Source organism: Anser cygnoides, chromosome 4 (assembly GCF_040182565.1).
Source record: "Anser cygnoides isolate HZ-2024a breed goose chromosome 4, Taihu_goose_T2T_genome, whole genome shotgun sequence".
NCBI lineage: Eukaryota > Metazoa > Chordata > Aves > Anseriformes > Anatidae > Anser > Anser cygnoides.
In genome coordinates this window covers 30,563,587-30,581,232 of record NC_089876.1, presented here as the reverse complement: position 1 = coordinate 30,581,232, position 17,646 = coordinate 30,563,587, and the positions used below count along the sequence as shown (strand labels likewise).

Here is a 17,646-nt window from a genome sequence, read left to right as displayed (position 1 = left end):
GCTAATCAGGCTTATTACAAAACTGTGCAAAGACTATCACAGTAATCACCCAAAGCTGGAACTTTAAATGGAAACCCTCCTTCCAGTTCCACGTTTCATGCCATGAAAAACAGCTGCAAGGGTTCAATCCAGTTTTAATTTGCAAAATTAGGCTTAATGTGACTGTGTGTTTGACTATCCATAGGCATATATTTGAAGTTTGGAGAGTACTGTCAGGCTTATCCTTCTTTATGCTTAGTACTTTTAGAGTTGCAAGAACTGATGACAGAAGGTCCTAGGTCGCATGGAGAGTTTGAAAAAAAGGGAGGCTTTTTATGTCTTGTTTTCCTAGCATTTATTGTTGGGCAATGTAGTCCCATGCTGCAAGTTGGGTGGGAGGCAAAAGTCCAGGGTTGCACAAGAACATATATTTCCATTGGTGTTTTAGTAGATTAGCTTGTATGTGAAGAAAACATACGACATAGAGAAGGAGGGAAGAATTGCAGCAGTCTTCACTGATCCACAATTTTCAAAAACAGCATACAAACTAGCAGCTGTTCCAAGTGGTAAATTACCTCTGTCAGCTCTTTAGGGAAACTGGTTGTTGGCAGATTTTTTGCCCCACTCTTTGATGTGTACCAGGTAGTCAAAGTAAAAATTCTGCCGTGGAGACTTGTGATTTTGCAAATGGCAAAGTTGAGTGGTTAAGTGAAACTGCATGTAGCTCTGTCTGGAATTTGTGCTACTTCTGAGACAGCGTTGCTAACAGGACAGTGATGCACTAAAGTCTGTTGAGTGGTGGCCAGTACAGGCAGGACTTTCTCAAGGGTGTGGAGAAGGAGCAGAAATCTCAGGTCACCTGTGAATTGCAGGAAAGGAATGGTGGGGCAGAAGGCAGGAGAACACGCAGCATATTCATGGATGTGGATTGGTGCTGCCAAGGTTGGGGATGGAGGTTGCTTACCTGTGGTAGTTCCCAAGTGCCAGTGATGGAAACAGCTTTTTATATACCTGGGTTTGTTTTCTCCTTGTTTATCAAGACACAGAGTGCTTTGGTGTTGCAACACAGTAAGGCATCACCTATACTTGTGCCTGTTTTCCACAAGAGAGATGAGGAGGGACTAAATCCAACTTCTCTTAACTGTGGCAGACTGCTGAGTGAAGTACACATTAATTTCATAAGAACAGCCACTCCAGATGGGATGGAAGACCCACCCAGCCCAGCCTTCTCTCCTTTGATGGTAGCTAAAAACTTACTTCTAGAAAAGAATAGACCAAGTGTGGGGCAAGAATTTCCCAGAATTGCCCCTTTACTGCCAACAATTCGTGTTCCACAGACTTCCTGAGCTAGTCTTTAGATTTTTTATTTTTTCCATATGTCTACACATTATCCATAGGAGATACTTGTAAGCTCCTATTATTTGCAACATCCTTGGCTATGACTTAGCCACATGTTATGTGATTAACCACCTTTCTTTGGTTTCCAGCTCTTTGCTGCAATCAGGCTGCTGAGCACATCTGTGTAATTCTGAGGCATTAAGACACAAGAGATTGAATGTGGGCTACTTGCTTTAGTGGCCTTTCAGTATAAATGTCTTTTTGTGGCATTGCTCTAAACAGAATTTCCTACACTCGTAGGGCTGTTGCAGTGCTCTCCCAGGAGAGCCATGTTTGTTGCTCTAACCTAAAGGACTGGATTTGGGGCTTTCCTGCCCCTCATGCAATAAACCAAGCAGCCATGCATCCCTCTGGCATGCCCTGTGGAGCCTCAATCACAGTAAATCCATGTGATAAAATTTGTGTGTATTAAACCCTGAATGCTTTTAAGCAAACCAGTTAAGGGTAATTGTGAAAATAAACTGAACGAGAAATGAGTAAATTGCAGGATACACAAAGCAGAAGTGTGTAGTTTATTTCATAATTGTTTCTGTATTGTTGTATTTGTCATAACCACATAATGCTGTATCAGGCTTCAACAGATGTAGTAACCAGGCAAGTGGCACTGATCCAAGAGAATAATGGGAGCCGTTCTATTTTGCCCAGTGTCTGTTTAAGGGAGGGTGTGTGCATTTGGCATGACAGCTACATCTAAATGTTTTGTGCAGGAATCAATCCACTCTGTAGCAGACAAATGGGACAGAGTAGAGAACCGAGTGTGTTGATGCGATAAAAAAGTCCTCTATTTACTTTTCTGTGCAAGAATGCTAGTTTTGAATGAACTGAGTAGTTCTTCTGGCTGTTCAGCACAAGTAACTTTCCTTAATGCCCATCTAATCGTGTTTTTATCTCCAAAGGAGATTCAAAACGCAGAGTGTCTCTTACATTTTAAAGAGGGCTTGCTACAACAGAAAAGCTTTGAAGTAAGACACCTGAGTATCAGGCCTCACATGATTCTTATGAGTTTGGAAAGAACTGGTGCACCCTCAGCTCAGCTCTTTGGAAAACCCTGGTGTTACTCCTAAGACCCAGTTCTATACTCCTGGACTGTACCTCTGTCCTCATCTCTGTCCTACTGACTTAACTACTGCCTGTGTGTGGAGAAAGATTTGCGAGATAACGTGTAAAACTTATGCCAGGAGACCTTTTTGCTGCTAGAGATTTATAAAGTATGAAGGAGACCTTTTTGCTGCTAGAGATTTGTAAAGTATGAATGGCTAGCGTAAAGATGGTTGTCAAGGCAAAAGTTAGGAGTGTAATTCATGTGGGGGTGGTATGCGCTCTGTGTTGGAGTCATGGTGTGAGGAAGAAAATAGCTTTTAGGAACTAGTATATTTTTTTAATTGCAAGGGACATTGGCAATGATTTGACTGCATTTAAATGTAAGCAGGATATGTGAATCTTTTATTTTGCCGTCTGTGGTTCCTGGCTTGGGTGGGCAGGAATGATCCATTAAACACAGTGGGAAATTTGCAGTGGAGACTGGCTGAACTCCTTCAAGACAGCTCCAGCTGAACTGGGAAAGAATTAGCTGTTCTATTAAGGTCAACTGCATGATTTGGTGCCACTTGTGGTCTTAAGTATAAAGTGCTGGGGTTTTCAGCATTGAGGTCCAGTAGTTCTAAGAAATGTGAATGGTAAAGTTAAATTTAGGGCAAGGTTTTATGTTGGGGTACATTAAACTCTGTGGAATTCATGTTCATTAAGGTTAATAAGTTTGCATAAACGATAATGAACAAGCACATTTACATGGGTGTGCATTCTCTGGTTTAAAAATATTATGTGTGTAGAGAGCTGTTGAATAGTATGTGTGTAGAGAGAACAAGAGCCATTTATTTTAAATCCCCCTTGAAAATGAATTAGAAAAATTCTGCAATTACCAACCTAATTTACACAATCTGACCACAGTGGGTATTTCCTAAAAAACACAATATCAGTCACCTACACAATGTTCAGCTTCAGCCAGCTGTGGTATACAGGACTTATTTTCACTTTCTTCAGCCTTTCCAACTTTGTGGTAGTGGCACAGCGGTGGATAATGTCTGGAATTTGACAGCTACTTACAAAATCCTTTCGATTTCCTCTTGAGAAGGTGAGGGCAGACACAACTGCACCCTAAAAAAGCTCTGGGAACATAACTATAGGAGCATAAGCCCTAACACGCAGACAAGCTTTTAAATAAGTTGTGTCCAGCAAGTGAGGTAGATGTGCTGGCAGAATAAAAATGCTCCTTACGGATCTGCAGTCCTTGCCGTGGCTTCTTGCAGCACGAATCTCCAAGGTAGCTTTCCAGAGGGATGCAAGCAGCAGTGTTGGTGCTGTCATGCTCCACTGCACCCCCTCACCAAAGATGCAACTTTTCCTGACAGCACAGGGTTTCTTATCTTAGACAAAAATGCTGTCCTGAGCAAAATAATGTTTGTTTGTTTGTTTGCTGTTTTGTTCGTTTTATTTTTAAATCTGCTTTCACGTTACTATTTGAGTAACACAACTGAGTCAGGGAGTAAATTTCTTCCATGTTCCTAGATGACTCAACGCTTTTTTACCATTCTGAATATAGATAAAACTAAATATTTGATGATGTGGAAAAAGTCTTTTTCTATTCCTTATACAGTTAAAAGCTTAAGATTTTTTATGCCACTCTTTAATGTATGTTTCAGAAGCATGAAGGAAACCAATCTGAACTGCAGCTTCTTCAGGTCCTGAATGTCAAGCAAAGGGTTTTAAGCACATAAAGATAAGAATAACATAGATGTGATTTATCCTGCTCTGGATAAACTTAGCCAGAAAGGAAATAAGTTCTCAGTGTCTGAAACCACAAGATATTTACAGCAGGGTTCTGTTGCTGAAGTTGAAGCATATGGGCTCTGTCAGTATAGCAAATCGAGAAATCAGATTATTTTATTGTTAGTTTCTGAGTTTTGTAAATACAGTTACACTATTTAACTTCTTGGGTAGGTGTTAAAGTAGAAGACGATAGCTATTTTCTGAACTGTAAGCCATTATGTAGAATTCGAATGATTCTGACCCTCTTTGAATTGATGCACTTCAACAGAATCATCTAAAGCTTCAGAGAGCAACACTCTCAAATGCTGAGCCAACCGAAGGTGTTCCTGGTGCAGTTAGTAAGGGTGTTAAAGTTCCAAACAGATGATAAACTTTAATGTCCATGTCTAATAGCACTGTAAAAACTCTACTTGTTCTGGAAGTGACACCTTGCTTTTCTAAACAGAGAAGCATGAAGCCAAACTAGAATGGTATAACTGTGATATTACTAATTGTATTGGGATTGTTACAGATGTGAAACTGGGCTTTTTCTTACTTGCAGAGTGGTAAGTATGAACTGGAAAAAGCCATTTGTATTTCAAAATCACTGCCATCAGTTAGTGATACCAGTAAGCTCATGCTTTAAGTTCATAACCCATGAGCTCACTCAGCCATGTAGACTCAACCGGCTTTTTGTCTGGCTTAGACTTTTATATGCTTACATCACTTCTAAAAATGACATTTATTCGAGGAAGTTCTTGAGGCTATTTTGAACCTTTTATCTTAAATCATAATTATTTTTCTTCTTTATTCTGCAATCCATCTCCCCATTAGACTAGGGTTTTGTCTAAGTAGGTCTTTAAGACATGGCAGCTCCGATGTTGCTCATTTCAATCTTTAGTTTTCTATCCAACCACAACATTACCAGGGGGATAAGTGTGTGTCAGGGGGTACTTGTACTTTCAGATACAACTCAGCTGTCATCAAAAGATGTGACTAAAACCTTCCACGTATGAAAATCCTCCAGAGCAAGCATGTGGACAATTTAGTCTCAAAAATAATTTGTCTAACAACACTGTAAACCCCCACAGAAAAGTAGAATGTCAGGAGAGATGGCAGCCAAACTTGATCAGAACCTGCTACCCAGTTCCTGTCCATTGCTGGGTTTAAGGCATATAATGCCTTCCTACCATTGCAATTACTACTATTTATGTGCCATGTAAGGAAAACTTTGCTAATATTTAAGAGATGATGACTCGTAAATAGGGTGTGCCTTTGGAAAAACCCTGAAATGAAAAACTGCTATTGCAAAGAAGCAGGGAGAACTGGTATTTTCCATCGTTCAGTAAGCTAGTCACAGAAAATGCTGATGAGTTCATTCACGGGACAAGTATTTAGTATTTATATATGGCAATCATGAGACAAAAGCATCTGCAGGTTACGTTCGCTTGTAGTTTAATTCTATTGACTTCATTGAAGCAACCTCTATGTTGAACTTTACTGTTTAATATCAGTATAAACAGGAAATTTGAGACTTTTCTAATAATGCAAGGGTAATATTTCACACCTTGTGACTGAGATATATTGTATGTCATGTGGGGCAGGACAGAAAGTCATTGGAAGAGTAGACAATTCAGATCATGGGAAAAATCCCATGAGATTTAAGAACTCTTTTACTGCAAGCTTTGTCATGGCATAGCTACTGAAGAAGAGCTCTAGAGAAGTCTTTCTCTTCAGTACTAGCTTACCTACCCTTTAAATACCCAACATTCTCTCGCAGGGTGTGAAAATAATTTTGATAATATAGAAAAGATTTTTGAAACCACCAAAGGCCTGTTGTAGTTTTGTACAGAAAAGAGTGCTAAGGTACAGCTCGGTGACAAAACAAAAACAGCAGGACTTTGCTGTAGTGCAACCCACATGCAACCCTTCTGCTAGAAAAGTTTGTGTCGAGTAAAGTGAAAGTAAAAAGAAGTGAGAACAGAAGTTTGGTGGAAATTTATGTCTTGTCATGTGCTTTACTGTATTTCTCAGTAGGAAGCTTATCTCAGCTGGATGGTAAGAGAAAAAACAGTGGGAGAGTTTTGTGTTCTGTTTAGGATAAATGGATTGGCAAAGAACACATTTGCCAATACACTTTTTTATTCAAATCCCTGCAATGTTTCATTTCATTGACAAGAGCAGATTTTTGTGTCTGTAAGAAAGATTCCTGAAAATGCTGATCTGCTGATTTGAAGAAGTGGGAAGACAGTCCTTCAGTGTTATACAGCATTAGAAGAGAGGAGACCTTGCTCAAAATTCTGGGATATTTATGACTTCAGTTTCCCCATCACTAAACCACAGGTGATTATAGGTCTTTACCTCCTGTAGAGTGAAGATTTGGTTCTTCATTGTAGCAGGCTCTGAAGTTTTCTAAGAAAAATATCTTTTTGGTCGCACACATCAGTATGGAACTCCATCAGTGTACTAACGTGATATAGAGAAATGTGGCCTGCAGTATGAAGTGGTTTCAGTGTTGTCGTTGAACTGCGGCATTTTATCAAAAATACAAAACTCTAGTGGACAGTTAAATAACCTGGGTATTTTTGCTATATAGGGAAGTAGAACAGCAGGCTGGCAAAGGCTTTTTGGTGTAAATACTTATTCCTCCCAGTTAAAGTAGCTGGTCTAATAAAGGTATTAGTGTTACCAATAAGTTAATAAGGATGTTATCACCAAGAAATCTTGTCTTGAAGACCAATAGACATTTGTTCCTTCTGACATAGTGACGCACTGGACAGAAGTACCCATTCCAAACCCTGGGTGCTGGAAGTCAAAATGTAAAAATGAATCCCAAATGAACCCCAAAATTGCATTTCTTTTCTGACTTTGACTGAGTGTATAAATGAAGAATTACACGCATATTCATCATTTTAATTTCATACGGGCTATTTTTATTCAGCATGCCCCAAGCCTGAAAGGTGACTTTTTATGAGTATACTATTTTCCTTGCAGTGAATCAGTATTTCCCACATAATTTCCTACAGCTGGCATCAGAATGGCACATTTCCTTGTGACGTATGATGACATGGGTAACAATTTAGAGCGCCAAAACTAATGCTCTAGTTAGTCAGGCCAGTGCAGACAGGAACAGGAAGATTCCACACCCTTTAAGGAATCTTTACTGTTCCATTCTTTTCCAGATTTCCTTCTTGGTTTCTCATCCTTCTTTCTCTTCCTTTCAGTCTGAACTTGTCCAGCTTCTTTGGATCAGTTATCTTCATTAATCTCCTGTTCAGCTTTTCGAAGAAACTATTCCTATCAGCTCTTTCTGTGAAACCTGTATTACTTGAGCTGGGATGTAACATGTAGCTGGGAAGTAGAGCACCTTAGAATGCAGCCCATTGAAGGAGGTAAAAATGCTGCAGCTAACTTTGCTGAGGTATTGATCTAAAGACTTATGCAAGGGTTTCTCTTCTAGAATTATTGGTGCTTTCATTCTCATTAACTGGATCCATTTCAGAATGCTGACCTCATTCATTTGCACATAATTTACTAGCCTTGCAGTCAACATGCTAAGCCTTTTGAATTCAGAAATCTTCTGGTGACCGCTTAGTCCTGTTTTTTCATAGAGCAATTTCTCCCGTAATTCACAAGAATCATAAAGTAGCTCATATTATTAAAGCCTCAAGTTATCCAAAGGTGGCACAGAGTGCAAAACAAAAGAGGATGCAACATCCTGAATATGGCTTTACAACATGGATTTCAGCTAGTCTGGTCTGAATGTGATCTCACCCTGGTACTATGCACTCACAGGCATGCTCCCACAGCAGTGTTCAATCTGATGTCCAGTCTTACATCAACTTGGCATTAGGGACAAGAACAAGAATGCTGGGAGAAGTGCAGAAATCAGACTCTGCAGCTACCTTCCTGTTAAAAAAAAAATATAGTGGTACATGAGTGGTGCCATACTTCAGGCTCCTAAATATCCCTGTTGGCAGCGTGGTGTAATGTATATTTTTCTGCTGGCACCATTTGGTGTTAATATTTAAGTAGTGAGTGTCCAGGGAGCTCTGGCTAATTGTTTTCATTCTCCATGCCAATTTACTCAGGACCAATATGATCTCATAACTTGGCCTTGCTTTTTGATGGTTTCATGTCAGTGACAACTTTATTACTGAGAAAGGGCAGATGGAAAAGGTACCCTGAGATGGTGTCAGTCTGAATACAGACAATTTGTTAGTGATTGGATGCAGTAGGTCAGGTTGAAGGTTGGACTTGATGGACTCGTTGGATTCTTCATAGAGACAGAGAGGTTTCTTCTATCTGCTATGACTGCAGGGGCAATGGAAGTGCCAGGGTGAAATCCCTCTTCCCCTTCTAAGGAACAGAGGACAAAACAACAGGCCATCAAGTTCTGAGTCCTCATTCAATGGGGGCTACACATTTAGAAGTACAATCCAGGAACATACACGAGAAGTCCTTCTCCTCTTACTTGACACATGTTGGCAGAGATGACTCCAAGTTTTCATATACTTAGGTCTTTCCCACAAAAAAAAACCAAAAACAACAACAACAACAAAATAGTTGAAGGCAATAAGGGCATTACCAATGTCCTAAGGATCTGCAGTACTAAGAATCTCAAATACTGAAGAATTAAATAGAAGTTACTTTTATCAGGCAAAGTATCCCCTTCTGGCCTTCTGGACCCAGCTGTTGTTTGTTCATCTGACTTGGAAAAACATTCTTTGTGTTCCACATCTGATAGTCACATAGGAAACAAGCCTCAGAAGACTTTTCTGTGCTGTTGAGGATAACATTTTATCTCCTCTGGTTTCTCCTTCCTGACATTTCTTCAGAAGAAGGCAGAAAAACTATTCCAGAGGTGATTAGGCAATGCATTTCAAGGCTGATAGATGTGTCTGTCAATCGAATAAACCATACTGAACTGCATGCTGGTTCCAGGAACAAGAAAACTCAATTCAGATCAGTGGAAGAAGTTTCTGAAATTGTATGTTTTCTGTAGTTTACTTGACATGATTAATTCAAGGAGAATTTATGCACCAGTCCTAACACGGTTCCTGTGCACAGTAATGGTGCAATCTTTCAGATTATTTTCATTCTTCCTCATCATGCTGTGGTGTTTCTAAGTCATCCTTCCACAGTGGAAACTATAGTTTCCTTTTTTTCATGCTGACATTGCCATTCATATGGCCAATCTAGAATATGAAATCAGCAGCATGAGGATTGTAAGATTGACTCAGCATACTTTGTGAAACAAACTGCTTTGTTTTATTGCCTGTTTCATTTCCGTAGGTGTATAGGGGAGATTTTTTGAGCTCTTCACACGCAAGCTGACAAGTATCCTGTAAATGTCATGGCATTTCAATAGCCTTAGGACAAAAGCAGAAGAGCAGCTGCATCACCATCTCATTACAGGTTCATCTAGAACAGTATCTTGACACCCACAGTGACCAGTAAGGCATGCTTAGGAAAGAATAGGGAAAACATATAAAGATACTTTACACTTTTAATATTCCTCTGTATTTTTCTAGATGTCAAGAATTTGCAGCTGAAGAACTTCTTGAGCCAAAGAGAGCATCTTTGTGTTGAGTAAACCTTATAGGATTTTCAGTGATGAATTTGCTTAATCACTGTCTGACCCCCTGTAAACATCTAGTATCCACAAATTAGTGTAGCAAAGAATCCCACAGCTTAACAATTAGATGTAAGGAGAACACATTCCTTTAGTTTCTCCTGAACCTGCCACTGGCTGCCTTCATTTTTTTGGCCATTTTTCTTTTAGATTGAAAGCAGTGACTTCCTTGTTCACTTTATGCATGCTATTTGCAACATTACAAAATTTTGTCACATCTCTTTTCCAGGCTGAAGAGGCATATTCTGCTTGGTCGTTTCCCATCCCATAATCCTTATCATCCTCTGAACCTTATCTACGTTTACTGTACAGACAGACTGATGCCCTTCCTGCTCTCTGCCTCCCACTGTTAGCCAGATCACCTCCCAGTTCTTTGAAACCTGGGTGTTTCAAAACTGTAGCTTGTGCCTGTTCTCATTTGCAATGCAACAGCTGCATGATGATCAAAGTGCCATCAACACTGCCAACTCTCACTCATCCTCTCCGGGGTGATTGCTGCGTGTGGAGTGATGCTTGGCAGCTTGTGTGCTGACTTCAGGGAAATGGTTTGTGTTACATATTGCAGGTCATGCTAGTGCGTTCCTATAGTGTTGTGGGTTTGTTGTTGTTTTTTTGTTTTATTTTAATTTAGGCATTGCTGGTATTTGTACATGTATATCTCCAACTTATTCTCCTAAGTACAGCCTCCTCACAGTACGGTGAAATCCTTGCAGAACCAGTTCAAGGCTTCTCAGCCATGTAAACAGAACTGATTTTTGCTGTCCTAAGGAAGAGGAACCAGGACTGGAACTGGGCCAGGAGGGTCTTGCTAGGGGAAGGAAAGGGGATGTTGTAGGCAGACAAAGAGCTTGGGGTAACCCTGGCAAAAAGCTTGCTATGCCTTGCTGAGCGCTGTGGGTGGGAAGTCCTCCCCCTCCAGTAGCTGTCAGTCCTGCACACTCTGTTTCTCTTTCAGCAGCTTGCCTGACCTTCCAGGAAACAGACCCCGGGCCTTGCTACTGTCCCCAGCACGCTTCTTCCAGACAAGTACTACTTTGTCTGCGGTTTAAGTTGACCTTGACTACTCAGCTGTTTCCTTGAGGCACGTTTTATGTATCCTTTCAGCCACTAAATTGTTGGCATCACTATGTGAAAACAGTAGATGTGGACCTTCTGATGTTTTGCTTTCACCTTGGAGGGTAACCAAAAGCATTTTTGTGGAATTTTTCAGTGTATTTTCAGATCCGCTAGGTATGTAGAGGTCTGGGTTTGGGTTTGTGAATTGGCCTTCTTACCAGTTCACTTCAGGGCTGCAGTTTTTGTCTTCTGTGCAATCTGGAGGTGTTAAGGTTCAGGTGTAATAGAGGCTTGATCTGCATGTCAGCTGCTCATCCTATTGGAATATCTAGTTTTAAAGAAATACCCCTCTAAGGTCTTAATGCTTCAGTTGCTTTTGTACTTTTTCCAACATATTTTATTTATGACCACATAATTTTGTCATTTGGACATCCCTCCTTTTTATGTAACTGATCACCAAAAGGCCGCTGTTGCTATGAAGGTCACAAAATACTAAAGGGACAAAGTTTTGTGACTTTGCTGCAGTGTCTCATAAAATGCAGATTGTTTTCCTTGACATTGCCATAGAGCAAACACCTTTCCATCCCACTGGCTGCGTTATCAAGGGCAAAGAGCTCAAGACGGCAGCCAGTACCAAGAGTACCTATATGAAAATGGACTTTTTCTCATGTTTTTTTTCTCAGAAGTCCTCATAAATAGAGGGTATCTGAAGCACACCCTCTATTTCTGGAACACAAGAACTGAAATGAGGAGAGCTCCCTCCTGCTCTTCTCATTTCAATAAGAGGTTTGTCCCCCACTTTCAGCTTAGAGAAGAGGAGATTGACGTGCAACCTCATGGTAGCCTGCAGCTTCTTCCCGAGGGGAGTGGAGGGGCAGGCGCTGAGCTCTGCTCCCTGGGAGCAGTGACACGATCCTTGTGCGTACCTCTTAGCTCAGGATATTCTAGGATTCTAATTCTCATATCCCATCGAATGCTAAAAATATGCCTGTAGCTGTGTCACTTTTAGGCTGGAGTGCAACATTTTTTTTGTCACAGCTGCTGAAAGACCAAAAGATTTGCCACAGAATTGTTTTTCTGCTTCTTGACACATTTCATTTACCATCACAGAGACCAGAAGTTCTTTCCCTGAGAGTTAAGCCACATCTCAAAGGAATATTGCAGCTCTCTGCCTACATCCTGTCTTGCATCATAAAAATAAGCCTTGTTTTCATTCACATCAATGATCTTTGTAAGGCAGACTGTTTACAAAGGTCTGTTATGTGTGGATGACCATCTACAACAAATAAAATGCCAGGAAAACAACCACAACAAACTGTGTTTTTAAAATCAGCATCATCATTTCATGGCAAGATGAAGATTTTATCTAGAAGATTATTATTTATGTGCAAGAAAGATTAGCTTAAATCAAAGAAGTCACAGGGAAGAACTCTGAGAGTGCCTAGAAGACTTCATATTCTGCAAAGAGATGAAATGGGTTTACATTGTCGAGAGGAGCTATGGGGACTTTTTGCAGGTACCTTAATGGGAAAAATCTATTTATGCAGCAGGATTGAAATGGAAAAACATCAAGAGATTTTGCATCAGTGCTGGGTGAAAGTACATTGGAAGTTAGAAGAACTTTTCAAGTATCTGCAAGAATCTTTCCAATGGCAGATGTGAGGGCAGAGACCTTAATTAAATCTTTTTAAGATGATGTCCCAGAGAGGTGAAGCAACATCTGGTATCGGATGTGTTTTTGTTTCTTACGGGCTTGGAAGGAGATTCACTTGCTGTCTCTGTGTCATAGTTATGCTGTATTAATCTTCTGTGTCACTGCAGTCACTGGCTGTCTGCAGAGATAAAAACTGGAATCCAAGATAGCAGTTTTGGGTGCACAGAATGACACAAAACTGTGTTTATCAAACATTTTTCACTAACAACTCCTACTGCAATGTGAATATGTGCTCCATGTACCAACATGTGCTTTTGGCAAACTAAACTGATCAGAAAGCTGCCTCATGTTCAGTAAAGCTGAAAGAAATATTCTTTTAATCCAAATACTGATGAAAGTATCAACAATTTTGCTTCTAACTAATTGACTAGATCAGCATATTTTTCAGTATATTTGGAAAAAAATTATTCTTGCTGAGCTATCTTTTCAATTACATTTACATGTAAGTCTTAGTGGCAAACCTGTTCTTTTGTTTTGTTTTGTTCTTTCCTTTATTGAGTAGTCAGATAGACCTTAAATAGCCCCTCATGCTAAACAGCTGAGAAGTGAGCTCTCAGCTGTGTTTGGAGACCAACAGTGTTAGTATTCAGTGACAATATCATGATCTCTTACATACACAAGAACCAAAAATGCATCTGTGTTCAGATGGGGAAAGGGTACTTCTCACTTTGAAAACAAGATAGTATTCAAATATGTTATTTAAATGCATTTCACCAAGTCTTTCCATACTGAAAATAAATGTAAAATCTATTTTTTCCCTGTAAGAACAGGCACAGCAATTCAGAAAATTATACACGGTCTTGTATTTATTATAAATTTTGTTTTACATTTCAGCCCCTGGTGCATTATGAATAAAGCCTCACAATGGTTTGCAGGTGGCAAAACTCTGAGCATATTTGAAACATTAAGATATTTCATACACATTTTCTTTACATTTGAATGGATGGCTTCTGAAAACCTAAAAACCTTTTATAGAGAAGAACCCTTTCGAAACTGACAGTATTATTGCAGTCATGCATGGACAAAAACCAAAATAGCTATGACTATGGTTTTAAGGTTAGAGATGTATTTAATGACCATGAGACCAAAAAAATAGGTTTTAAACACTAAAATCTTACAGCATTTATTTCACTTCAATTGATCATATTGCCTCTAAGCAAGCTGCTTACTGATATCAAGAAATTCCTTTTTTCCTCTATCTCTCTCTCCCTCCTTCTTTTTAATACATTCACTAAGAATCTCCTTTGGTTAATTCCTCATTAGTTTGAAAACTACAGCTTTCTTAAACTAGGCAAAACCCTACTCTGTAGTCCTTCTGAATGAAGCTTACAGATGGTTTGAAGCTTACAGATGACTTGGTATTACCACCAGTTCGGTGACATCCACATCCTTGGTGTAGCTAAACCTGTGCAGGTGTTTCCAGCTGACCGATGCGATGCTAGGCTAGGGTTTGGCTAGGATATTGCTTTAAATGCTCTGCGGTTAAGCACAGTGTAAAATTTTGTGATAAAATATGAGAGCTTGCTTGTGTTGTGGCAGCCTACTGAGCCCAGCAGTTTCCTTTTGAAAATAAACAGTTTGTGCATGGATAGAAGTGAGGACAGAAAAAATTAAAGTAAGATGATGAATACCTAGCCCTGGAGACACTGAAAGGCTACTGGCATTTCCGTGCAGCTTTTGCTTGTTTGCAGAGATGCCTCTCTTTTCTTTACTGATGCTGTTTCTTGGCTGAGCTGCAATGCAGACATTGTAATGAATGATAGAAGGCACAACACAGTGAGATTAATTTACAGACATCAAGAACAGTAAAAAACACTCACTCCTGGTAGAAAAAAAAAAAAAGTAATTATTTTCTTTTTTGTTTCTTTTTAGTTGATTGTAGGTTTAAGTTGCACTGGTGGGAAGTCACTTGCAACTATTCTACACTAAGGTTCCCTAGATAGCTGTTGCGTGCAATTTATCTCTGAGGAGATGCATCCATCCACAGACACAAGAGAAGCTTGTCCTAGTGACCAGTAAGGCAGTGCTGAGCAGTGCTCTCGTATCTCTACCGAGGCTATCCCTCCAGAAAGCCCAAACATTGCCCGTGGCATTGTGGATCTGAACGCAAGCCCGAGGAATCCTAGACCAACATACTCATTTGAAATACGGGATGGATAACGTTTAGTGTGGTTGTTTGCTTTAAATTACAGAGATATATCCAGTAAGCCTTGTTTCTGCCTTGTCCAAAGATCGACTAATTCTAGTCCTTCCTTATTCCTAGCCTTGCATTTCTCAAATGGCTCTCAGAGACGGAGTGCCAAACATTGCCCTCACATTGATGTTTCTACCAGAGAAAACATGCCCTTTGGTGGAATAATTCCAGTTACTAGGTAATCCTGACAGCTACCTGTGTAGAATCCTGTTAATTATCATCTTCACCCATTTTGCCTGGGGATCTAAACAGATTTGCTGGCTGTTCTTCAGTGTTGCTCTGCAATGGAACAAACATTTCACTTTAATTAATGTTAGCACCAGAAGAGGCAGGCGGAGGACACAGACAAGGCTGAAGGTTTCAAGCTTAAGGGCTGCCAACTCTTCAGCGTTTACAAGCCGTGCCTTCCATCACCTGCTGACTTTACTTACATGATTTCCACAGCCTTGCAGTGGGGGCCCTTGGGAATGATTTCCACGTTGGCCAGGTGCATAGGCAGCATTAATCGTCTGACGTTCCGGATGCAGTGACACCGCAGCTCCGCTGCCAGCATCATCTCTGAGAGGAAAGGAAAGGGAAGCTCATAATGTCTGCAGACTTTGCACAGGTAACAATGAATAAGCTCCTGTTGCTGCCACAATTCTCTTGGCATCTCACAATATCAAGTACAGTGAAAGGCTACGGCAAGTTTGGGGGCCCTGTCTTAGGAGAGGAAGAAGAAGCTAGCCAAAGAGGCCGAAGGCTGCTCTTCATGAATACAGCCTGGAGGTGAAACCTGTTTGGGCTAAATTTCTGCATTGGCACCTGGTGTGAGAGAGCCACAAACGTATTTAGCTTAGAAGCTTGGCCTCAGAATCAGGCTGCAGAGGAAGCCATGTGGTGTAAGTAGTAGGAGCAGGAAATCTAACTGGCTTTGGGATGAAGTTTAATTGAATTGTGACACATTCCCTACAGCTCCCAAGTCCACGGATCTGCTGTTGCCTGACAGTCCTTCCAGCCCCCCATTTCCATAGCAAAGCAAGAAAAATGTTAGCCCAGCTTTAAAGATTGGGCACAGAAAGGTGATGGAATTTCCCAGGATCACAAGCCATAAAGCCCAGAGCTCTCCCAGCTCCACCCTCCCAGCTCCCGGCGGACACCGGGATATGTTCCTGTTTTCAGGTCAGACAGCACAGGGTTAAAGTGTACAATCACAGCTCTCACATTTCTTCATTTTTCCTGCTAAGGCAAGCTAGAGCTGCAGCCTGCAATTCCTGACACTTGAACTGTGGAATATATTTGAAAGGGAGGCTCAGTACTTTTCAGGGCAGCATCAACGAGCAGCAAAGATAAGCTCCAGATAAACAGATGGTGGTGGGAGGACAGAGACTCTTACTGAGATGAGCAGGGCCACAGAAGCTGAAATCCCATTCAGTTCACCAGTTGTCTGTTACTGTGGATAGTATTTACATCCCTTAATACCATACAGCTCTGCCCTTTACCTCACCCTGTGCTACTTCTTGTACCTTGATACGATCATCCACCTATTTCCCTTCTTCACTTATCTTCTGGCCAGCTGAATCCTCCAGTGGTTCTTTTGGCTGACCAACACCTCCCTCCCTACCTGACAGAAAGCAGAAACAAAGGCGCTTGAAAGTCAAACACCAGGAAGCACAGAGCGTCACTGCATAGCAGCAGCATCTTTTCTTCTTTGGGCTCAACAGAAGAAAATAAGTTTCCAAAGGTGGTGCCAGAGCTTCACCATGGATGTGTATGATGATACTGGCATCCTGTTAACCAGCTGTCCAGCCTGGAGATTGGTCATAGCTTATCCAGCTCTGTTCTGGCCCAGGAGAGACTGTACGTGTGCCATCCCAACGTGAAGCCAGGATGCATGGACTTCCATGGTGCTGAGGCTTGGGAGCATTCCAGACCCCTAAACTTGGCAAACTTTCTGCCCACAAAATACTTTCTGGACTATCCCAGCAGACTTTGCTTTTGTTTACCCTCATGCTTCTCCGGGAAGAGCTTTAACAGATTGGTGTTGATTAGAAATAGATTAACTCAAATTAAGTTGAATATTCCAGGCTTTAAACTCAGGGGCTGTTATTATAAAAACAGCGTGAAAAGTCATAGTGATGAAACACGCCACAGTTATCGCAGGATATAATTTCTCAAGCCTTGGTTCTAATCTCATTTTTCTCAGAATATTTAAGGGACAAATTTTCAATGTTAGTGCATCTCTACTAGCAGAAGAATAATAGGAGACAAGAAATAGGCTCACTCTGACAGTTTGTGGATATCTTTATCTTGACCTGCTACCTTGAAGACAGTGTGAGTTTGGAAGTCCTACACACCTTGAAAATATTGTTTAGTTCAATCATATTGCAGAAGAATTGAAATATAAAGGAAGATAAATTCAATTTTCTTACCAGGAAAGTTGCCCATAAAAGCAAGAATCAGAAGGGAGATTGCAATCTTGGTATCCATGACTGCTCTCTGTGCCTTCTTATGGTGAACTGAAAACAAACTCGGCTGCCTCCAGACCCACATGGGACTGCTGACACTGCTGCAGGATTTGCTTTGCAGGCACAAGTACATACAGATGGAATTGCTCTCGCTCCTGCCTTTTGCCACAACCAGAAGAAGTAGTGGGAAAATCTGAGATGAAACAGCTTCTGCTAACATACCTGTAAGCGAGCAGCAAGCTGAAGCCACTGGGCTTGCTCTGATTCCTTTAATTCCAAGAAAACAGTAAGATACTAAAATGCTTTCTTTATAGGGTTGAACATTGTGTGCCTTGCCCTCTTTTACTTTCAGCAGTGTCATTCAGAAGCGAGCACAGTGGAATCAGTGGATGATGTTCAGACAAAGCTGATGTGAGAA

At 40.8% G+C, this 17,646-nt stretch overlaps 1 protein-coding gene across 1 annotated transcript; it reads right to left on the bottom strand.

Moving 5' to 3' along the window:
- Positions 1-12,485: 12,485 nt before the first annotated feature.
- LOC106041915 (alveolar macrophage chemotactic factor-like) lies at positions 12,486-17,319 on the bottom strand. The gene is made up of 4 exons (XM_013190614.3): positions 17,193-17,319; positions 15,213-15,339; positions 14,977-15,060; positions 12,486-14,320 (listed from the first exon to the last, which is right to left on the bottom strand). Exons 1-4 carry the CDS (start codon positions 17,311-17,313, stop codon positions 14,296-14,298), a joined length of 357 nt encoding a protein of 118 aa, XP_013046068.2. The 5' UTR covers positions 17,314-17,319; the 3' UTR covers positions 12,486-14,295.
- Positions 17,320-17,646: the final 327 nt, after the last annotated feature.

Coding starts and splice junctions, on each gene's coding strand:
- LOC106041915 (XM_013190614.3), bottom strand. CDS start 17,313: ATGTGGGTCTGGAGGCAGCCGAGTTTGTTTTCAGTTCACCATAAGAAG. Junction 15,340..17,192: donor TTTTATGGGCAACTTTCCTG/GTAAGAAAATTG, acceptor CTTTCCTCTCAG/AGATGATGCTGGCAGCGGAG. Junction 14,321..14,976: donor ATTAACAGGATTCTACACAG/GTAGCTGTCAGG, acceptor TCTGCATTGCAG/CTCAGCCAAGAAACAGCATC.